This window comes from Dipodomys spectabilis, unplaced genomic scaffold (assembly GCF_019054845.1).
Source record: "Dipodomys spectabilis isolate Male_0828 unplaced genomic scaffold, ASM1905484v1 ptg000051l, whole genome shotgun sequence".
NCBI classification, from domain to species: Eukaryota; Metazoa; Chordata; class Mammalia; order Rodentia; family Heteromyidae; genus Dipodomys; species Dipodomys spectabilis.
Genome location: NW_024870728.1, coordinates 6987357 through 7009278, shown reverse-complemented (window position 1 = coordinate 7009278; position 21922 = coordinate 6987357). Strand labels below are relative to the sequence as shown.

The 21922-nt window shown below is 38.7% G+C and overlaps 1 protein-coding gene across 5 annotated transcripts in view; it reads right to left on the bottom strand.

Moving 5' to 3' along the window:
- Nucleotides 1-21922, bottom strand: part of Dock10 (dedicator of cytokinesis 10) — a 164606-nt gene that overhangs the window by 28489 nt on the left and 114195 nt on the right. For 4 of the 5 annotated variants that reach the window (XM_042679374.1, XM_042679376.1, XM_042679375.1 and 1 more), the window contains exons 29-43: nt 17304-17387; nt 15171-15267; nt 13224-13268; nt 11600-11775; nt 11356-11472; nt 10223-10334; nt 9055-9176; nt 8847-8961; nt 8689-8755; nt 8192-8239; nt 7307-7408; nt 4802-4926; nt 3835-3947; nt 2045-2182; nt 378-560 (exon numbers count right to left, since the gene is read on the bottom strand). In XM_042679374.1, coding sequence (XP_042535308.1) covers nt 378-560; nt 2045-2182; nt 3835-3947; nt 4802-4926; nt 7307-7408; nt 8192-8239; nt 8689-8755; nt 8847-8961; nt 9055-9176; nt 10223-10334; nt 11356-11472; nt 11600-11775; nt 13224-13268; nt 15171-15267; nt 17304-17387 — 1644 coding nt within the window. The remainder of the gene's footprint in view (nt 1-377; nt 561-2044; nt 2183-3834; nt 3948-4801; nt 4927-7306; nt 7409-8191; nt 8240-8688; nt 8756-8846; nt 8962-9054; nt 9177-10222; nt 10335-11355; nt 11473-11599; nt 11776-13223; nt 13269-15170; nt 15268-17303; nt 17388-21922) is intronic. The other variant, XM_042679377.1, reaches the window with a different exon arrangement.

Below are 21922 nucleotides of genomic sequence, written 5' to 3'. Positions count from 1 at the left end.
CAAGGGCGTCCAGGGCATAACTTAACTGTAAAAACCTAAGGAAGGATGTAAGAATCTGGCCAGCTTGGAGAAAGCAATGTGTGCTTTTGGAATGTGGCGGGACCTGGACTCCTAGGGTTAGTCATGTTTGGACTAAACGTCTGTTCTGTGAGATTTTATTTCTGGAAGAAGGAAAAAAATTACAAGTGGAGATATGAGGGGCCCTACTGACCTGTGTTCAGCAGTACGCTCCTATAAGTAGGCAATGAGTGTAATGGGCACTCTTCAGGAGGAGTCTGGTAGAGGAGTTGGTTAACTGGAGGACCTGAGGCTTTAATTGCTGCTCAAACCAATCAGCAGTTTCAACAATAGCATTAATAACCATTGGTAGCACTTACTTGTAAATGGGACCTGACAATTGACTTCTGTTTGTTAAATTCAAAATTCTTCCTCATGAAGAAGTATAAAAGGGCTGAAGCTTCAGTCTGAGTTGAGCGTGACCTGTGGTTACAGCATTTGAGGACTTCATAGCAGAAAGATCCACAGAGGTCGGCAGGGCCTTGGAAGAAGGCTGAAGGAAACTGGAGAAATGTAGGAATAGGTAGAGTGAATGTTCCCTCATTTTGCTCTGTTTAGCATATTCCAAAAATTACTCTTTCTCCATTTGTGAGGGCTGATGATGTTAAAATCTAGGTTTAGTATTCTTTTTCCTTCCTAGAAATAATTCTCTCCCCTGTAACTATTCCTTTCATCCATAACTGATGGCAATACAAAAATATCTGAATGAGGGCCTCTCAATGTCCTCTATTCACCTGACATTGTTCAAGTCCAGGTGTTATTCACAGTTTGTGTTCAGAGGTGGTGGATATGACTACTCTGATGTAGAACCTTACACTTAATGTAGGTAGATTTGAAGGTACAAATATTACCTAAGTTTTAGAATGGCCATTATCAATAAATCTAATAACAGATGCTGGCAGGGATGTGGCCAAAAGGGAATGCTCCCACTGTTGGTGGGAGTGTAAACTCATTCAACCACTCTGGAAAGCAGTGTGGAGGTTCCCCAGAAGACTAAACATAGAGCTCCCCTATGACCCAGCAATTCCACTCCTGGCCATTTACCCAAATGGCCACAAACAAGGCCATACTAAAGCTACCCGCTCAACCATGTTCACTGCAGCATGTTCACAGCTAAGATATGGAACCAACCCAGATGCCCCTCAGTAGATGAACGGGTCAAGAAGATGTGGTGTATATACACAATGGAGTTCAAGGCTTCCATCAGAAAGAATGACATTGTCCCATTTGTAAGGAAATGGAAAGACCTGGAAAAATTATATTAAGTGAAGCAAGCCCAAAGAAATTTAAGTTTCATGGTAGTCCTCATAACTTGAATATGTCTATGATATTCTTAGCAGGGTATTAAAATAGCCCAATCGCCAAGTTGATAGGACCATATAATGAAGCATATCAACATGAACTCCAAGAATTGGAAACAAGAGGTTTTAATTATGTTCCGTGTGTAGTTATTTCTATTTTTCTTTCTGTTTTAGTTTTCTATACCCTTGGTCTTGTATATAAGCTCATCTGATCCATGGAAGGGAAAATTAATCACAGAAACAGCAGGGCAAAGGATGAACTAATGCAACAATACTCACTAGACACTATGTTGGAAATGAACTTTACAACTTGGGGGGGAAGGAGAGAAGGGAGTGGTAAGTGGGAGAAAATGAGGGAGGGGGTAACACTGCTTACTAACACTGCTTGCCTTACTAATGTAACTGTAAACCCTCTGTTCATCACCTTTACAATAAATTAAAAAAAACTGAGAATCCAAAGAATTAATGATCAGATTCTAATTTTATTTCCTTTTATTATCCATAGAGTCAGAAAGTCAACTCATGTTGAGATCAGGAACCATGTAGTAAAACGAAAAAGGAAAAACAAACAAAAAAAAACCCCCAAAACAAACCTGTACTCTTGCCCACTTGAGGAGATGCAACCTGCTGAACCTTGACTAGCATTTTTAACTGCATTTTCACAGGGGCAGAGGGGGGGGTCTCACCTTGCATACAAACAGTCTCAAAGAGGCAAACACGTGCTTCAGTGCTGCGGCCGACTGGTTGACTTGGAAAAAGAGCATGTAGGTGTCGAAGACCCTTTTCACAAGTGAATTTTGACATTCTGATTGCTGGAGCTGTCTCTGGAAATCAGCATTTTCGTGTTATTTAGAACAAGTGAAAGACAACATTCCCTCAGAAATATTTATTGGAAACCTATAATATGGTACAATCAAGGGCGCTGGAAAAAATGCTGTAACAAAAGAAGGTCCACATTCCCAGTGAAACTTACATAGGGCTGACTGAGCAAAGAAAATCACATAATAGAGCAAGATGCTGCACTGGGAAGAAATTGGTATGGGCGTGGACTGCTTTGATAAAGTGGTCAGATGGACTGAAACCCAACACAAAATGGGTTGTACTGAATGACTCCACTTATATAGAAGGAATTGGCCTTAGAGAGATCCAGGAGCCATCTGAAGATCGAGGGCAGATATTACATCATCCTCAGGTTGGAAAGAAACTTGAGTTCAAGGTCGAGAGAGAAGAGCAGCTGGTAGAGGGTAAGTGGAGTGAGCTTAGGAGAGAACTGGAAGATGGAGTCACCGATAAGTGGGGTTGGTAGGTACTGGGTCACATTGGAGCCACATATCCAGTGAGCATAAAAACTAAAATATAGCTGTGCCCTTTCTACAGCTTTCTAGAAAGCAAGGGCTCTCAGCACCATGAGTCAACTCTCCTGGCTCATTCCTTATTGTAGGTTTGTTTGGTTGTGCTACAGATGCTTTTGATAGCATTACTGAAGTAGATAATACATTGTTCATTTTCAAAGTATATGATTTGTATTTTATTACATGAACTCACTCCATCAAAGGTATATACATACGAATAAGCAGACAAAAGTGTTCAAAGTTAGTAAATTTGATTTTTCTTTGTGTCAGTTCTGGAGCGTGAACTCAAGGCCTGGGTGGTGTCCCTGAGCTTTTGCACAAGGTTGCGCTTTATCATTTGAGCCACAGCTCCACTTCTGGTCTTTTGGGGAGTTAGTGGAGATAAGAGTCTCATGGACTTTCCTGACTGGGCTGGCTTTGAATGGTGATCCTCAGATCTCAGTCTCCTGAGTAGCTAGGATTACAGGAATAAGCCACTGGAGTCTGGCAGTGAATTTGATTTTTTTAACAATCTATTAGTAAATTTAACATATAGTCTCATGTGTCTTCCCATTTTCTACTGGAAAATAGAGTCATGTTCTTATTCAGTCCAGCATACCTGAAAATAAAGTAAGAGAAATTAGGACTGTGTGTAAGTTTGTGTGTGTGTGTGTGTGTGTGTGTGTGTGTGTGTGCATGCGTGCGTGCGTGCATGAGCGCCTGCACCTGCGTGTGTGTTTGAAGTCTGTTTCCTACTCTGACTTGGTTTCTTCATTCAAAACCCTCTACCACCACTGGATTTTGGATGGTTAACTGAAGATGAGTATCTCAAAGTTGTCTGCCCTGGCTGGTTTTGAACAGTGATCCTCAGATCTCAGCCTCTTGAGGAGCCCGGATTACAAGTGTGAGCTACCAGCACACAGCAAGAATAGTCTTTGATTTCAGAAAGCACATAGGTAAAGAAGCACTGATTGACTTGTGATGAAACCTGAATCTCATCTCTAAAATGTTTCCCACAGATGTGAAAGTTAATTTACTTCAGGTTGCTTGATTTCATAAATCCTCTGAAACCAATGCTTTGCAATCACACCACAGTTTCTACTTCTGATGCTGCAGTTCACAGGAATGGTTCAGCTCCTACTCACCTGGTGGACCTGGGTGAAGAGGGCGAGCAGGTCTAGGATTGTAAGGCAAACCTCGGTGGCAATATTGGCCTCGGTGTCCACGTGGTGCACAATGTCGATTTCATTGGAGTTGCCTGGAAAATGAATCATAAAACAATGAACAAATGCCAAGTAATTTCCTGGTAACTTACAAAGGATTTTATTCTACTATAATACATTCTATGTGTACTGATACTTTGATCAATCATTGATTAAACCAAAGTGCTTTTGTTCATTTAATTTCCTTGTTGGCAGAATGAAAAAATAGCAAAGTCTTTAGCAGGTGGTTGCTTTGCATATGTCAGTTGCAGTGTTACCATTATTTCTTAGTTCTTTTTCTATTAATGCAACTATCCACAGGGATATCAAAGGCTTATGCTTCTGGGTTTACAGGTAAAATACACAGTTTCAGTGGACAGTCTACACAAACTCTCCCTTAAGAAGGCACACCATGTGTTTATAGGTTAGAGCAGATAGCATCTAACAAGCCACTGAGGGCCACATACCCATGATTGCTACATTGGCAAGCTATGCAATGCCAGGTTCTGTTTCTTCTAGCACATGAGCATCTGGATTCAATGCCAAGCTTTCTGATTCTGGGACATGGAAAATGTTCCTTTCTCGCAGAATGAATGGTAGTACCTTGGTTGAGTCAGGCCTGCACCCACTCACACAACACTTGTTTCCAGAGAAGCTACTGAGTCCATTGCGGGAGAGGTTTTCCTTTCCTCTTTCCTTCCTCACAAGGGCTCTGCATTTCTCCCAGCTGTCCCCTGGAGATCGTTTACTCTCAAGAAACATTTCCAGGGTGGCAACAAACTTGAGAACAATGCTTTTCCTGGCCCAATGTTCTTTCTATTTCTGAAACATTGTAATGCATTTTATGTCCTGCTCATACTCAGAAAACGATGAGTAACCATCATGTTCTTATTATTTCTGGTTTACTTACTGGTCATGGTATTGTCTAACATCTGCAAAAGTTTGGGGTTGGAAAGAGCATTTTTGCCTCGAATTATAGGTAAAGTTTGTGATCTGTGCTGTTTATGCCCTTCATGACCGGATGTGGTATGCATCCTGGAAATTAAGAAAGAATAAAGGTTCATGTTATTTGAAGAAACTTTGACTAAATATTCTAAGCTAAATCAAATATAAAAAATTGCACAGACTCTTTAAAAGCATTAATTATAGGTAATAGAATGAAAGATACTTTCAAACACTTGGACATATTTACTTAGCACTAGCACTAGTGTAGTAACAATCAGAAGGGTAATAGAATAGCAGTCATTCAAATTAAATCTGTTCACAATTCATTATTACTTAATGAATCACAGTATTTCATTGGTGTTGAATTAGTTATAGAGCTGGTAGATGTTTAAATTATAATACTATGTAGCTCTGACCTATGTTGAGTTAGCTATTGGCCTATCAGGAAGGCAACTGGGGGACATGTCAATTTTGTTTTTTAAAGAGGTGAAATGTAAAATCTGGCTTAAAACAACCTTGCACCTCTCTCTCTTTGTCTTGGACACTGAATGTGGTTATCATCAGCTTGGCCAAATCCAAGGGAACAGATGTATGATCATTGTGACAAAGATAAGGTATTGGGGTGTCCTCTGTCCCCCTAATTGATTTTCTCCAAGGATACTGATAATGGCCCACAATGCCTTCCTTCAATGCCTCATGATGGAAAATCAGCCAATGTCCTTATGGAGTAAGAAATTCTTGTTTACTGTTCCATCAAGGTACAGATTGGTGATTTTGAGGGCATTTGCTGACATATAAATCATTCATAAACACACTTCTATGAAGAAAGCAGCTGATGGCGATGCTCTTAAGAAGCACATCTGAAAAGCTCCAGCTTTCTCTGTCACATTACCTGAGGCTCTTTTGTTCTGGCTACATCAAAGTGTCTGGAGCAGCCTAGGAGATCTGACTTTGGCTTTCAGTAGCCCAGCAAGTTTGCACTGTTCCTTAAACCACAAGCAATACAGCTTCTGGCATTAGGGATTGACTTTTGGGACTTTTCCTTACTCCTCTAGGGTTTTGGATTTTTATCATCCTGGAACTCATGAAGAAAAAAACCCTGATTTCCAGGAAATGGGGTGAGCAGGAGCAAGACACTTCCACCCATTTTAGAGGAATCTGAAATGGAGTCGGCAAAACATCCACAGGCTGCAGTGACTATAGGAGGGTAGCTATTATTCTTATACATGAAAAGCATTTTTTCACTGTCCTTCCTCCTATTGCTATTTGGAAAACATACCCATCCCATTAAAAAAATTACTTCCTCACCAGAGGTCAACGTCAAAAGGTTCCTCAGGGATGGAGGTAACATGTATTCTATGATTTATTGACTATGCCATGCACACATTTCTTTCTTGAACGTTCTAAACTATTCATATTGTATACTATTATACTGGCTCTGGGAAGAATAAATCAAACTGGGGAAAATTTGAGCAAACAATTCTTATTTATTAGTCCCAGGGGAGCTCTGAGGTAGAATTCCAGGACAAACGTTTCCCAGTCGGCAGGCTAGTCAAGGATGGCCACAGGCCTCATGACTGGGAATTCTACAGAGAGTTTCCTCATTACTTTTGACCCTTGAGGAAACAAGTTTAGCTTTAAGATTATTCCTAAAATATTGGGGCTGGGAAGGTGGCTCAGTGGTAGAGTGCTTGCCTTGCATGCATGAGGCCCTGGGTTCGATTCCTCAGCACCACATAAGCAAAAAGAAAAAAGCCGGGAGTAGCGCTGTGGCTCAAGTGGTAGAGCGCTAGCCTTGAGCTGAAGAGTTGAGGGACAGTGCCCAGGCCCAGAGTTCAGGCCCCACGACTGGACTAAAAAAAAAAAAAGATTATTCCTAAAATATTATAATTACTGAGAAGAATATAGAGACATGAACTCAAATTTTGGTTCGTTGCTAGGAGATTCGTGTTAGAAGAAGCATTTATGTGTGTACCTTTCAGCTTCAGTCAAATCTAAATACTTATTACTGCTTCTTCTATGCAAGGCCCTGAGCTCCACATGCACAGGATTGAGACACAATCCCTGGATTTTTGGTTTTATAAGCTAGTGGGGGAGCTAGTGAAGTATTGTAAGTTTTAGGCTTCTTCAGAAGTGACTTGCAATTTCAGTTGTTCTGAAATGTGTGTATGTGAAAGAGAGAGAGAAAAAGGAAAGGAGGAAGACAGAGAGAAGGGGAAGAAAAGGAGAAAGAGAGGAAAGAGAAATAGGGAGACAGAGGGAGGAAGGCAGGGAAAAGTTGAAAGAGGAGGAGGAGGAGGAGGAGGAGGAGGAGGAGGAGGAGGAGGAGGAGGAGGAGGAGGAGGAGGAGGAGAGGAGAATGATCTGTATATCCACTCTTCACATCTCACATATACCTGAACACACAAACACACATGTACACACACACGCATGCATGCACACATTTAATACCGAGCAAGCATTCCCTTACCATTGTGACAACAGTCCCGATGTCTGGCAGGAAGGGTTGGATCCTTTCAGGGTTCCATTGCTCTGGGTTGACTGCACAAATTTAAATGCAGCAGCTATTTTCCTGTAAGGAAAGCTGAAGCTTTAGTCACAACTCGAATGTACAATTTATAGCTAAAGCCACATACATTGTCAACTGGCAAAGGAATTCCTCAAGAATGAAATATTTTATAAGCGGTGACTTAGTAAAAAGTCAAATTTCAATTTCTTCTGGAAATAAAAGAATGGGGTGCTGAGGACTTTCTTGTCTTTGTGGGAAAATAGTGACAGAATAAATTATGCCAGATTAACTCTTATTTTCATTTTTATAGGAAGTATTTTCTTAAGTAGGCATTTTCCACGTTCCAGATCTATAAGTAATTGCATGTCATGGTTCAGACAACACATGAAATGCGATTCCTTCTTTAAAAAGTGTTTTGGTGCTTTTATTCTATGAACATTCAATATTCTATTGAACATCAATATTCTGTGAATACTGGGCAATCTTCAAACTTCTGCCTTTATGTCTAATGTAGATAATAACCTAACAGTCCTCATTTTATACTGTTATTCCTAGTAGATACTTCTAAGTGTAACCTGACCCATTAGTGTATGTCAGTTCTTTAAACTCAGTGCCTTGGACTTGCTTGGTTGGTTTCTACTACTTGAACCTCGCTTCCAGTATGGTCATTTGCTGGCAAATTGGATATGGAAACTCTCTGACTTTCTGCCTTAGTTGGTTTTGAATCTCAATACTTCAGACCACAATTTCTCGAGTAGCTAAGATTACAAGCATAAGCCGCCAGTGCCCACCTTTCATAGTGCTTTTAAAAAGACCATACCAACTGTTTAGAATATAAAATAATACCTTATTATATTGCGTTTTCCTAGGTATCTGAAATTTTGAAGACAAACACTAGAAAGGAAAGAAAAGGTTACATGCTAATTATTCACATTTTTCTTTTTAAAAACACATAACTTTATCTAATTACATTGAAAAGAGTATTAAAAATCTCTTTACACATCCTGTGAATCATTACTGATTGATAATTTGCCATAGAGATTCTCCTTTTTTGTGTGTGCTGGTACTGAAGTTGGAAGTCAGGGTTTCTCAATTTCAGTTGGCTTTTTCACTCAAGGCTGAGCGAAAACCATAGCTTGAGCCATGGTTCTACTTTCAGCTTTTGGGGGGTTAATTGGACTTTTCTACCCAGGGTAGCTTCAAACCTCAATCCTTAGATCTCAGACTTCTGAATAGCTGGTATTACAGGTGTGAACCACCAGTATCCACTGCCATAGTAATTCTTGAGCCAATGATGGACAAAGAACTATTGGAAAGACTCAGGGAAGTGCTGTCAAACTTACTCTAGGATGCTGAAGAAGTCTGACACCTCTGGGCTGGGTGCTCTCTGCCAGTACGCGATCAGCGTCTCTAGAAGGAAATGACATATTCCATGAGGACCTTGGAAATGCAGAATTTTCTTTCCCTCATTGTAAATTGAACTTGAGCCAGTTCTCATTACCATCTGAAATCGTTTTCATAATGTGGAGAAAACACATAAGAAGACTCCTGGTTTCTGCTTGATCTAACTTGTCAAATCGAAGTGTTGACCCAATCAGAGACAAAGGCCTGGGGATCTGAGAAATAGAAAGCCCATGAAGACCCAGTGAGGCTGGAGGATGTCTGGCTGGTTTGTCTGAAGATGAGTAGGCTGGGAAGGGAAGCGGTACCTTCTCACAGTTATCCGTCTTGTCACTGCTCTTCTCATTGGTGCTTGGGTTGGAGTCAAGACTTGCTAACGATGCTCTGGAATCAGCGTGGTTTACTGTAGAAATAGCTATGGATGAAAATGCTGCAAACACAAGCCACAGCACACGAATGGCAATGAGATGGATGGGTACCAAAACCAAACAAGCTACTATGGTGAACCAAAAAGAAGTATGAGTGTTGATGTGGGCACTGTGTTATGAAACCTTGTCTGGGATTGGCAGCAAAGCTATGGGACATTTTAGCCAGGACTCAGTGGCTCACGCCTGTAATCCTAGCTACTCAGGAGGCTGAGATCTGAGGATCATGGTGTGAAGCCAGACCAGATAGAAAAGCCCATGAGAGTTTTATCTCAATTAATCAGCAAAAAGCTAGAAGTAGAGCTGTGACTTAAGGACTAGTGTTCCAGGCTTGAGCAAAAATGCCAAACGAGAGCAGAAGCCTTGAATTTAAACCACATTACAAAACAACAATAACCAAAACAAAAAGATAAAGTATTATAGAGCTCACTAAGAATGGAGAAAAATTAAAAACCTTTATAAGTGGTAATAAATAAAGCTCATTGCTTTGATATGTCAAAAGCTTTTGTAAATACAAAGAGAGTTCTTGATTTTTTAAAATGCTTTAATAAAAGCTTATAAAGATAATTCTGAGGAAGGAGTGTTCAATTTTTTGACAGTTCTTGAGAAACTAAAATGACACTTTCTACACAGTTCTTAAAAATCATCTTCGAAGCTGTTGAGCTATTATATTTTAAAAGGCTGAATGCAATGCTAAGTTAAAAGACTGTTTGCAGGATGAAGTAATTTGATAACATCTGAGCAGAACATTTGGCTTAAGCCAAGTAGAAACGAACACTTACTAGACGAAGTCACTGGATGGCATTCAAAGATATATATATATATATATATATATATATGTATATATATATACACACACACACATATATATATATATATATATACATACATACATACATATATAAAATAGATGCCAGTTGTTTAACCATAGTATTCTTTGGCAGATGTATTATGCACTTGAGTTATGTATGGCTTGTGTGTAAAGTACATTCACATTCAACATGAACATGGATGATTGTGAAAGACAAGTGTTCTCAGACTTCTTGGGTACCTGCTATGGAATTTAAGACATCTTTAGAAAATGATGTATCCACAGATGTTGCATGCTTCATAGATGTCTGGGTTTGAAAGCCTCCATTGGTACTTAGGTCATCTCTAGAGCCCTGTATTCAGGTATAGAAGAGATGAACGGGGGTCAGGATATTTCAGCCTTGTATGCTCACCTGGGCCTTCTTATTACACATTCAATCTGATCATATTTTAAGTTAAATCTTTTATTTTCTAGCTAAGGTTTTCTGCCAAAGAAGGCAGTGAAAATGAATATACTCAAAATGATACTTAGTTGCAACAATTTTCTTATGCATTTTTTTAATCAATATAGTAGAAGCAATCTTTTAGATATAGACTAAATGGCTGGAATAAATACTGACTGAGTTAGGGATTATTTTCTATACATTATCTGGACTACCTTATGCATACCATTTTAATTACTTATTACATGGTAGGCTCTATGGTAATTATTTCTGTTGTGCAACTTTATCCTCACATAGACTTTGTAATGTTGGCATTTTAAAATCCCATTTTATAAATAAATAGAGGCTGGAGGAATTGGATAATTTATTGATTGTTTAGATTACTGCAAGCTAAACAAGGTTTCCTACTAAAAAAAAGAGAAAAATTCCAAATCGTGTGGCCCTAGATTTCCAGTGGTTCTATTTATACTATCCCCAGATTGAGAAGTACGTTCACCATCTAGCTGTCACATGGGTTAATGGCTCTCTGGAAGGCTGCTATGGAATTACTGCAATGGCTCAAAAGAGGAGGGTAATGAATAATAGGCCACTTTGGGTCTGTGTCTAGAAGTAAGGCACTTGGCTACACAGAATCCTTAAGGTATTAAGGACAGCAGGGAGAAAATGTACCCTGAGCCAAAGGCTGAGATGCCTATATGCAGCTGTAAAGAATTGGAAGGGGAAGGTGAGAACGAGGCAAACAGAAATGCAAGGCTGAAAAGTAGGACCAGGGGCAAGTCTGGAGTGGTTGTTGCTGTTATACCTCATATCAAGTGATGTTTTTCTTCCTAGCTTGCTCACAGATGGGAAGATATAGTTAGCCAGGGCATACACATAAAGAGAAGAGATAAATTCTTTATTAAATACAGAGATTTTAGTGATGCCAACATACCTGATTGGACGTGTTGATTGTAAAAGGATACAGGTCCTTTAGGTAAATCCTGGGCATGTTGTCCAGAAGCATGCCGTACAGAGGCATGTACAGACTTGCAATCTGGGCTTGTTTTCTCTACATGAACAAGGTAGCCAAAAGAAATGATTCACGTGAAAATCCATAAGCTTATCGGGTTTATTTGCACTGACTGCAGTGAGCCACTGAACAGTGCTTAGGGTAGGCAGAAATGAAAATCACTTACTGGTTCTCTGTATCGATCATCAAATGAATGCTTAGCCATCAGATTTTTGAGGACAGCTAAAGCTAAGTGCCTGACGTCTTGGTCTTCCTGCAGGGCAAAGCCAACTTCTCGAAGCAGAATTCCAATTAAGAAGTGTTTGCGGCAAAATTCATTGGTGACTGAATATTCGGGCATGTCTTTGTAAGGAAAGGAATTAGGTTTCCGCAAATGAAGCAATCACTTTAGAATTGCAACAGAAAAAAATCAGACAACTCCTATCAACCCTACCCACCAGAAAGAGTGATTCAAAAATGCAGCCTTGGTACAGAAAAGAGACCACTTGTCCCCTTTGGTTGTGTTTGACAATACAGGAGAATATTTTGAGTCTGGAAACAGAAATATGAATACAAGCTAGTATATTTTATCAATGGCTATGCTCCCTAAAAAGACCATGTTTACAGCATTACATGCGGTGGGAAAAAAAACCCACTGCATATCCTTGATAAGAAGCAGTGAATATTACAGGAGGGAAATAGTGGGTGGAGCTTTTAAGGAAGCTAAGAGTTTGTAAGTACAGATATATAAGGGAGCAGGTGAGACAGTGAAGGCAAGGTACAAACATCTGTGTTTCAATGTTTGGAGATTTAGTTACAGTAGATAGGTGATAAAAATAACCTAAACACCTATCCACAGGTGAGTGAATGAGAAAACATACATGGTAGTATTGTTCACTCTTTAGAAAAAGGGCAAAGCCACCATTCTCAAGAACATGAATAAAACCAGAGAACATGCTAAGTGAAGATTAAGAAAATACTATGCATGCTGTCTCTCATGTATGAGTGGAATTGGCAAAGGCTGAGCTCGTACAAGCAGAGTATAGAAAAGTAGCTGCCCTTTATTGTGTGTGTGGTATGTATATGACCAATGGGATTTTGGTGAAGGGTGCAAGTTTCAGTAATAAGGGTGATAAATTATGGAGATTGATATATCACACAGTAACCATAGTTAGTAATAATGTAGTGTAAAATACCATATAAAGCTTCATATAACATATAATATACAATGCACACAACATGCACCTGCTTGTTCAATGTAACTATATATATTATTAATAATAAACACTAAGAAATTTCAGATGGACTGGGAAACTGAAAAATAATTTGCCCTCTGGAGTATAAAGTATAAAAGAATTAAAGTTAGAATATGGTCAAATTATCCATAACAAAGGAAAAGATAACTTTTTTTGTCAGTCGTGGGGCCGGAACACTGTTCCTCAGCTCTTCAGCTCAAGGCTAGCGTTCTACCACTTGAGCCAAAGTACCATTTCTGGCCTTTTCTGCTTCTGTGGTGTTGAGGAATCGAACCCAGGGCCTCATGCATGCAAAGCGAGTGCTCTATCGCTGAGCCACCTTCACAGCCCCAAAAGACAATTTTTTGAATAGCCTTACTTACACAGCATTAAAAAGCTTTTATTACTACTTGAAGCCTGAAATCTATAGTATTCATACTAATTGATATAAGATGTGATTATTGGTGCATTTTTTTTTGGTGGCAATAGGATTTGAATCCTGGCTCTCCTGCTTACTAGACAGGTGCTTTGCCCACTGAGCCAGCTCTATTGATGCTTTTGAGATAAGATAATTACCTGAGGCATGTAACTCCTGAATTGATTCTGAAGGTGTCACAGGATCTAGAATTAATACAAATAAACAAAAAGTTCATATATGTACACAGTCAGATACATATGTGCATGGGTGTATATCTATATACCAGCTATGTATAATATATCCTGAAAAATTTAATGCATTAAAAAATTACAAGTGAGTCTTTTCAGTACAGCTTTTTCAAGAAGAACATGTTAGTTGCTAATTTCATGCTATGAATAGAGTTATTTGAATTGCTAGTCTATTTGAATGCCTATTTTCTCATCAATAATTTGTGTATACGCTCACTGTTTACAGTATCAGGCTTAAAAAGGAGTTTGCTCCTCCAAAATGTCTGTGTACATCTTAGCCAGGTTAGGTAACCAGTAATAATTTGACACTAATGTATAAAAATAAAAACACAAAAATCTGCAGTGTTGTAGCTGGAACCCAGAGCCTCATCATGCTAAGCAAGTGTTCTACCACGGTTATACCCCAGCTCAAAAAAATTAAGCATCTAATTTGGGTACAATAATGCACACCTGTAATCCAAGCTACTCAGATATAGAGATTTGGAGGATCATTGTCATGGCCAGAAGAGACCAAAAGTTACTGGAAACATGCTTCTCATTCTACTTAAGAAAAAGGAATAGGTAGGAGGAACATGGTCCTAGATAGTCCTGGGACAAAATGAGTCCTTATAATGAAAGCAAAAAGAGCTGGGGGAATTGGATCAAGTGGTGGAACACTTGCATAGTAAGCATGAAGTCCTGAGTTCAAACCCCAGTATGAGGGGAACATAAGTGAAAATGATACCAAGAAATGAAAAATGCTATTATTTTGACCCTTTCTTCTGTTCAGTGTGCTTCGTATTATTAGAAAAAGAACGGGCTAATGTATATCGATTATAATTACAGTTTATGTGCCAAAACATTTATGGGCTTGATAATGTAATTTTCCTTCTATAATATCAGTAAAGCTATATTAGGTTTAAGTACACTATCATCTTGGGCTCTGCTTGGTGAATATCAGTATTGCAGCTTGGGAATAGATTACTTGCTGCTGAGAAGCAAAGCATTTCAAGTTCTTCAATCAGAAGATTCTCTTGTGTCTTCATGTTTGGTTAATCTGGTATTTAAATGAATGTACTCATTTTCTACCATGATTTTATACACACATACACACACCACACCACAAACACACATTATACACTCACCATACACTATACACACATACCATACATTATATACACACTATACACAGCACATAACAACACACACTACACATACCTCACATACATCACACACAAAATATACACCAAACACATCACACACAACACCACACACACACACCACATACCACAAACTACGAAGTACACATATCACAAAAATATAGCATACATACTATGCACATGCAAAAATGTTTTCAATTGGGAAAATTAGAATATTCCTATAGACTCTTTATGTAAGCAAAATCCAAACTATTCTTCACTGTGCACCCAATCTCTTCCTTTCTCTGGCCTAGCACTGTCTTTATAATGCTGCATTTCCCTTCTTTCCAATACACTAATTTTCTCTGTAAAATTTTATCTTAACATAACTACATACAGTGACATTCAAATGACATTCTATGCACAAAGTATTGTTTTTTTTTCTTTCCATAATTTTCAATAGAGAGCTATGTTTTAGACCTAGTTAGGTGAAAGACAAGTTCAAAGTCTGATTTACAGTCCTCAGGTTTGTAATTCTGTTGACTCTTCTTCGATGGCAAGGGAAGAAGATACAATAATTGAGAAGAAAAGAGTTGTTTCTTGTCAACTATTTGCCAACATTTTTTTTTTTTTTGCATTGTAACCAGATCACTCAGCTCTTTGGATAAAACTAAGGTTGAGGATAAAGCAAAGCAGTAACCGCAAAGTGCTGGATTTAGAGGAACTGAGGGAACATTACCTGGAATGTATGCAGATCTTATGGGAAGACACAGAGGAATAAAGTGCTCATGCTGGCACACTTCTTGAAGAAAATCAAACTTATACTGGCATAAAGTCTGAAAGAGAGTCAAACTGAGTGACTATTTCTTATACACCAAGGAAGTGGATCAAATACAAACAGAAAAATCTGCACTTGAATGTGAGCTCTCAAGAAGGGTAGTTAATTTTGTGTGACCACCAAGTAATTGTTCCGTCTAAAGTCATCTGCCCTCTCTAAGGGGGTATTGCAGTCAGACTCTGTGTCTTCAGGGATTGGTCATTCATCAGGGGTGAGAAAAGTCCTTCTGAATGACAGGTACAGAACTTTCTCAATAACGACACTTGAATCAAACAGGCAGAAAGCTACAATGAGCAGTGCATGTGTGGAGTTCAGTGTAAGAGCGATGTAGCGGATGTAAAATGGCATGAAACCTGACTTGCCGCTTGAATTCTCCTCTTGTCCCGACTCATGTAAGACTCTCTGTTGTTTCAATAATGTTTGGCATTGGACAGTGAAAAATGGAGTCTGATCTGGTCTGAGGTGGCCTTAACACATGTGTGTGAGCTGTGTGTGTTCCCAGGAACAAGCAACACCTTCATTTCTGCTCTGGTTTGGTTCTCACGTCTACTCTGACCTCATTCTTTACAACTAAATTAGATTTCCATTACTATCTTTACTAATATCAGCTCACAAAACTCATGTGTTCACTTGGATGCTTGTAAAATACTGCCATTTCAAACAAAGGCAGTGTATGACCTAACCTATTGTACATCCAAGTGAGCAGGTGTGTAAGTGAATTGTGTATGTTAAGTATTATTCATGGAGAACATTTAATTTGATCTTTAGAAAGATAGAGAACTTCAATCTACTGCAATATTGAAATGGCATTTTGTAAGTTTCGTGTATCATAGGAGCACATATAAATATATTCTTTCTAGGAATACTCAGAGAGAGAATTGGACTTTCAAAGCCAAATGGCATGTAATCATGTAACTCTAGTGGTCAAAAGTACATATTACTTAATGCATAGGTCCCTAAGAATGACAAAAAAGACTTAAAAATGTCATTTGTTTTTACTTTTGGCCTTTTAAAATATCTGTTCTTCTTTCCCCATAGTGCAATAATTTCCCCTGGGGAATTCACTTCTTTCCAATGAGGAAAGGTTAATGAACAACTATGAATTCGGGAGCTCTGCCTCCCTTCTTTAAGAAGCAGGTGTGAGATACAGACAGGCAGATCACATACTGCCACTATGCAATGTGAATCTGAAGCAGAATGGTGAAAAAGGCAAATGGCTCCAGTTGATTAACTAGCAGTCGTAGCAGGAAGCTGGCCAAACGACCCACCATTTATGACTGTGCCTCTGCTCTCAAAGGCTTGGTCCCTTGTTCCTCTCAAAGCCCGCTTTTCTAGATGCTCTGTCATTGTAATTCGCTCCTAGAACCCTTCCAATAAATTCACTTTTGGTCCAATTAGACTCAATTTCTGTTGCTCGCAACCCAAGAAACCTTCATGGAACTTTGCTGATCCGGCTCACTTCTGATCTTACTTTCTCCAATTGTGCTATGCTGTGGCTCCATGGTTCTCAAATGTAAGACTTCATGAAGATCAACTGAAAATTTCCTTCAAATGTGTGTATGAGCACGTCTCACGCTGCCTCAGTGGTCTTGGAACCACACTTGGAGAATTCTAAAGTTCCTTCTCTATAACCCAGAGAGGGTAGGATAATCAACCCAAATGGGCCATCCATTTTGTCCAGGACTTAATGGTTTTCAGGGAAGCAGATTCCAGGTACAGAAACCATATCAGCCCTGGGCCTCCAAGACTGTAGGATCTGCAGGAACCGCACATGAAAGAGTGCCCTTTCACCACAGGAGCTAGAGGTGAAATGTATGCACTTGGCTCTTCTTTATCCTCCATTAAGGAAGTACTTGGGAGACAAGCTTAGTAAACAGCATTTGAAAGGCTGTGGCTATGTCTTCTGAGTGTAGGCATTATTTTCTGATACAGGAAAGAAGTAATGTCTTTGGTCAGTGTTTTATACTTGGAGACCAGTTTACTTATTGATGATACCGGTGCTTTTCAAACACACTCTCCAGCCTAGGTTCTTACCTTGAGCTCACCAGAGGAGAACATGCTGACGTAATTGTTGACCATCCTGAACACAAACCCTCGGTCCATAAATGTGAAGCAGCGCTACCAAGAATAAAATTCTAAAGTCAAACATTTTCACTTGAGGGATCATTAGAGATTTTAGAAAAAGTGATCACATACGCAGATACGAAGTAATATTTGACTAAAGGTGTTGCCTAAGTATTTTCTCTAACATATGTTTAAGTCCTGATCTACAAAGAACAAGGAATTACAATCTTCACTTTGTATATACATCGAAGAGTTACAAACCTAGGTTTATCAATTGTATAAAATATCTTTTGGTATTTAATAAAATAGGATAGCTTTTTTCTTTTTTCATATAGAAAGTTTTGATTTTTTCATGGTCTGCCTTTTAACCACTTGGCTAAGATTTTGTTAATTTTTTTATTTATTAACTATATTTTTTATTGTAAAGATACTGTACATAGGGGTTACAGTTATATGAGTAAGGTAATGAGTACATTTCCTATCGATCATTGTTACCCCCTCCTTTGTTTTTCCCCTACTATCCTTTCCCTCCCTACCTCCCCAACTCCCACCCCCCTCCACCAAAGTTGTAAAGTTCATTTTCAACATAGTATCTTGTACATCTCATTGTTACAATGGGTCAACCTGTATCTTTATTTCAGCATTTTGTTATTTCCCTTCCCCTTCCCAAATTAGAAAAATGTATAAACAAGATGCAGGGCACCAGAATCAAATATAGTGAAAACAGGGGTTATACCATGGGGGAAGAACATATAAAAGAAACAAAAAAAATCACATAGTACATTACAAATACATTAAAAACAACAGCAACAAAGATAAAACCACTTGTGTCCCTATCTTGGGGTTCATTTCACTTAGCATCATCTTATATGGTCATATGACATTTCCTGCTTGTCCTAGACATATACTAGTTATTGCAAATAAGGGAAACCATGGGACCTATGTTTATTTGGGCCTGGCTTACTTCACTTAATATAATTTTTTCCAAGTCTTCCCATTTCCTAAAGAATTATTATTGTTTGTAATTTGATTCCATACTTGGTGGCTGGATAGAGATCATTTGTGGTACTATATTAAATAAGAATAGGAGGTTGTAGAGATGGGTTAGGAAACTTTAATCTCACTGATCTCTATCAACTTAATAGCTGTTTTCTTATTTTAGTCAAAGAAGCTTAAATTAGAAGAATGAAGGGAGGACAGGTTGAGATTTCTCTTACTGGGTTTCCCACTGTCTCTCTTACTCTGTTTTCAAGTTCTCTTTGGAAAGAAGAGTTTGAGACAGTAGGTAGATTTGGAGGAACAGTTGTCCTCTTTCCAAAATACGAATGGCTATGTTACTAGTAGCCAAAATACAGTGCCCAAAGATTATCATGTGGAGATACTATAATAGAATGCCATATGGAATCTGTCTCTTGGTATGTGTTTTAGTCCACCTGCCTACACATACTATCTGGACAAATTTTGCAGCTGCTAAAGTTTACCATATACAGTGTTTCTTGTCCAAATATTCCCAAATGGTCCCTTGCAATGTTTTGTATTTCTTGGTTTTCTCATCAATTTTACTCATGAATCTCTTTGTTTGTCTGTTTATTGTGTGCTGGTCCTGGGGCTTGAACTCAGGGCCTAGGCAATGTCCCTGATCTTTATTGCTCCCGGATAGTACTTTACAATTTGAGCCACAACTCCACTTCTGGATTTTTTGCATATTAATTGGAAATAAGAATCTTATGAACTTACTGCCAAGGATAGCTTTGAACCATGATCTCAGCCTCCAGTGTATCTAGGAGGTGTCAATTATTGGCATTTGGCTTATGCTCAGTTTCTGTTCCCAGAAAGATCTGGATATAAATTCTTGCTATAGGTAGAATAACAAGTATAAAGTTTCCCATTATGGGAAAGGGGCGTGGGTCAGTGGTGGTAGATCACCTGCCTTGCAAATATGAGGCCCACAGTTCAAACACAGTACTGAAAATAAGTACAGCTCTCAGGAAAGTATTCTTATGTATGAGCAAGAGTGCTTCGCTCTAATTCTCTAACTATCTCTAACTAGCTTCTTCCATTTGTGAGGAGCTCTATATATTTTGCTTCTCAAGTTTTCTTCAGAGTTTCTTGATGCACCTACTCTTTGCTGAGTCAGTATATTGACTCATTTATATTTTCATTTTAAATATTAATTTTGGCTCCTTCAATAACTCTGTGTTTCAGTAAAAAGCAAACAGTTCCTCTTTAGGACATTTACCAATAGAATAGCAAGAGGAGAAACTGCAGCATAAGTTCCTGCTCAGAAAAAGACCTTGCCCCTCAGTAGATGAATGGATCAAGAAAATGTGGTATATATATATATATATATATATATATATATATATATATATATATATATATATATATATATATATATATTGGAATTCTATGCCTCCATCAGAAAGAATGACATTGCTCCATTTGTTAGGAAATGGAAAGGCTTGGAAAAAAAATGTATTAAGTGAAGTAAGCCAGGCCCAAAGAAACATAGGTCCCATGGTTTCCCTTATTTGCAATATCTAGTATATGTATGAGTCAAGCAGAAAAGGTCAGATAAGATGATGTTAGGCGAAATGAACCCCAAGATAAGGACACGCATGGTTTTTTTCTTTCTTGCTATTGCTTTTAATGTATTTATAAGGTAATTTTTTTTGTTGCTTTGTATGTTCCTCCCCCACAGTATAACTCCTGTTTTCACTGTATTTGTTGGTATAATTCGGGGGGAGGGGAGAAGGGAAAAAACAAATTGTTTAAATAGGGATATAGGTGGACCCATTGCAACATGAGATGTACAAGATGCTATGTCGAAAAATGAACTTTACAACTTCGGCAGGGGTGGGGTGGTGGGGTGGGGGGGATGTAGGTGTGGAGATGGGAGGGCAGGGATGGTAGGGGGAAAGGGGTTCATTGTTAGGTGGTAGGAAATCAGCCTTCTCCCTTCTTCCTGCTTCATCAAGTGTCTGTCTCTGGCGCTGAGTCCCAGTGTCTGCTCTGTTCTGGCATCTTCTTGACAGCGGCTCTTCTGTCTATTGCTAGGCCTGCAGGGGCTTTTAACTTTTATTTTTAGGATAGTCTACATTAACCTTTAGATCAATAGAAAAATATAGCAGACTTTGGCATGCTATGGCCCAGGGGAGGAAATCTGGCTCACCACTTGTTTTTTGAACATAGTATTTTATTGGTACTGGCCACACTCAGTCATTTCCACATATCATTGGTGGAATGTCTGTGGCTATTTCTGGGCTATAAGAGCAGAGTTGAATTCTGTGGATTAGGCTGAAAACATTTAGTTTTTTGGCTCTTTAGAGAAAAAGTTTGTGGATTCCTGCTTTAGATGGTATGTAAGAGCTTATCAAAATTTTCTCAATTGGACTGATAAACTAAAAGTCAATTTTTTGATTTTGCCAGTCCTGGGGCTTGAACTTGGGGTCTGGGCACTGTCCCTGAGCTTCTTTTGCTCAAAGCTAGCACTCTATCACTTAAGCCACAGTGCCACTTCTGGCTTTTTCTGTGTATGTGGTACTGAGGACTCGAACTCAGGGCTTCACGCATGCTAGGCAAGCACTCTACCACTAAGTACATTCCCAGCCTGAAAAGTCAAATATTTTAACAGACAATAAAAAATTAGTCTGGGAATGAACTAAGTTTTATTTCACCAAATGTGAGAGCCAGGAAAGCTCTACCCTATCATTGGTTCTCAGATGAATTATGGGCCTCTGAATTATAAAAAGAAGCTCTGTGAACATCCTTGTTGTTTGCCTGAAGAGTTTACAGATATGCACACCACTTCCTTTGTTGTCATGGGAAGCCTTCCTCTGATCTCATGTTAAGTGTCAGCTTATGACCACTAGCAGTAACTATTTCAGTGACATCTCGGGAGAACTTTCATTTATTCTCAATACATAGACTATTTTCAAAGCAGGGGAGACAGGATAACTTTCTCCTTGTAGTGACTCACTTTTTTTTTCTTCATCCTCCTTAGGCTGTTTAGAGAGAACTATCACTGACATTTCTTTAAATGAGTTTGGTGACATGACCAAGTCTATCTTTTACAATAGATGGCTTCCAAATGGTATTCAAGACAAAGTTGAAATAAAAGCAAGGGCTATTTAGGTGAGTAGGCCCAAGTTATGGCCATTTAAGCAGGAAAATAAAAATCAGAATGAATCAGCCTTTGCTCACACCTTGATATTGTGCTTTGAAGAAGACACTAAATGAGTGTGCTCAAGTAAGCATCATGACTCAGTCTAGTAACAATAAGGAAAAGTAAAAACAGCCATGAGGTTGGCACAGAGCCATTCAAATCCAATGCACTTCGAGGAGCAAACAGTAAAAACAATAAAGTACAAAGATGATGACATAATTTCTATGAAAACAATACTTTCTGATGATGTCCCAGAAGACAGGATACCTTTTTATCCAGGGTATTTGTGCCCACCTATTCTATATTCTATAGACTCTGTTTTCTATATGCTTGACAAACAATCTTGGCATAACTATGACATTACAACAAAATTTTGATTGCTAAATTATAATGATGATGAAGCCACATATTTGACTACTCTAAC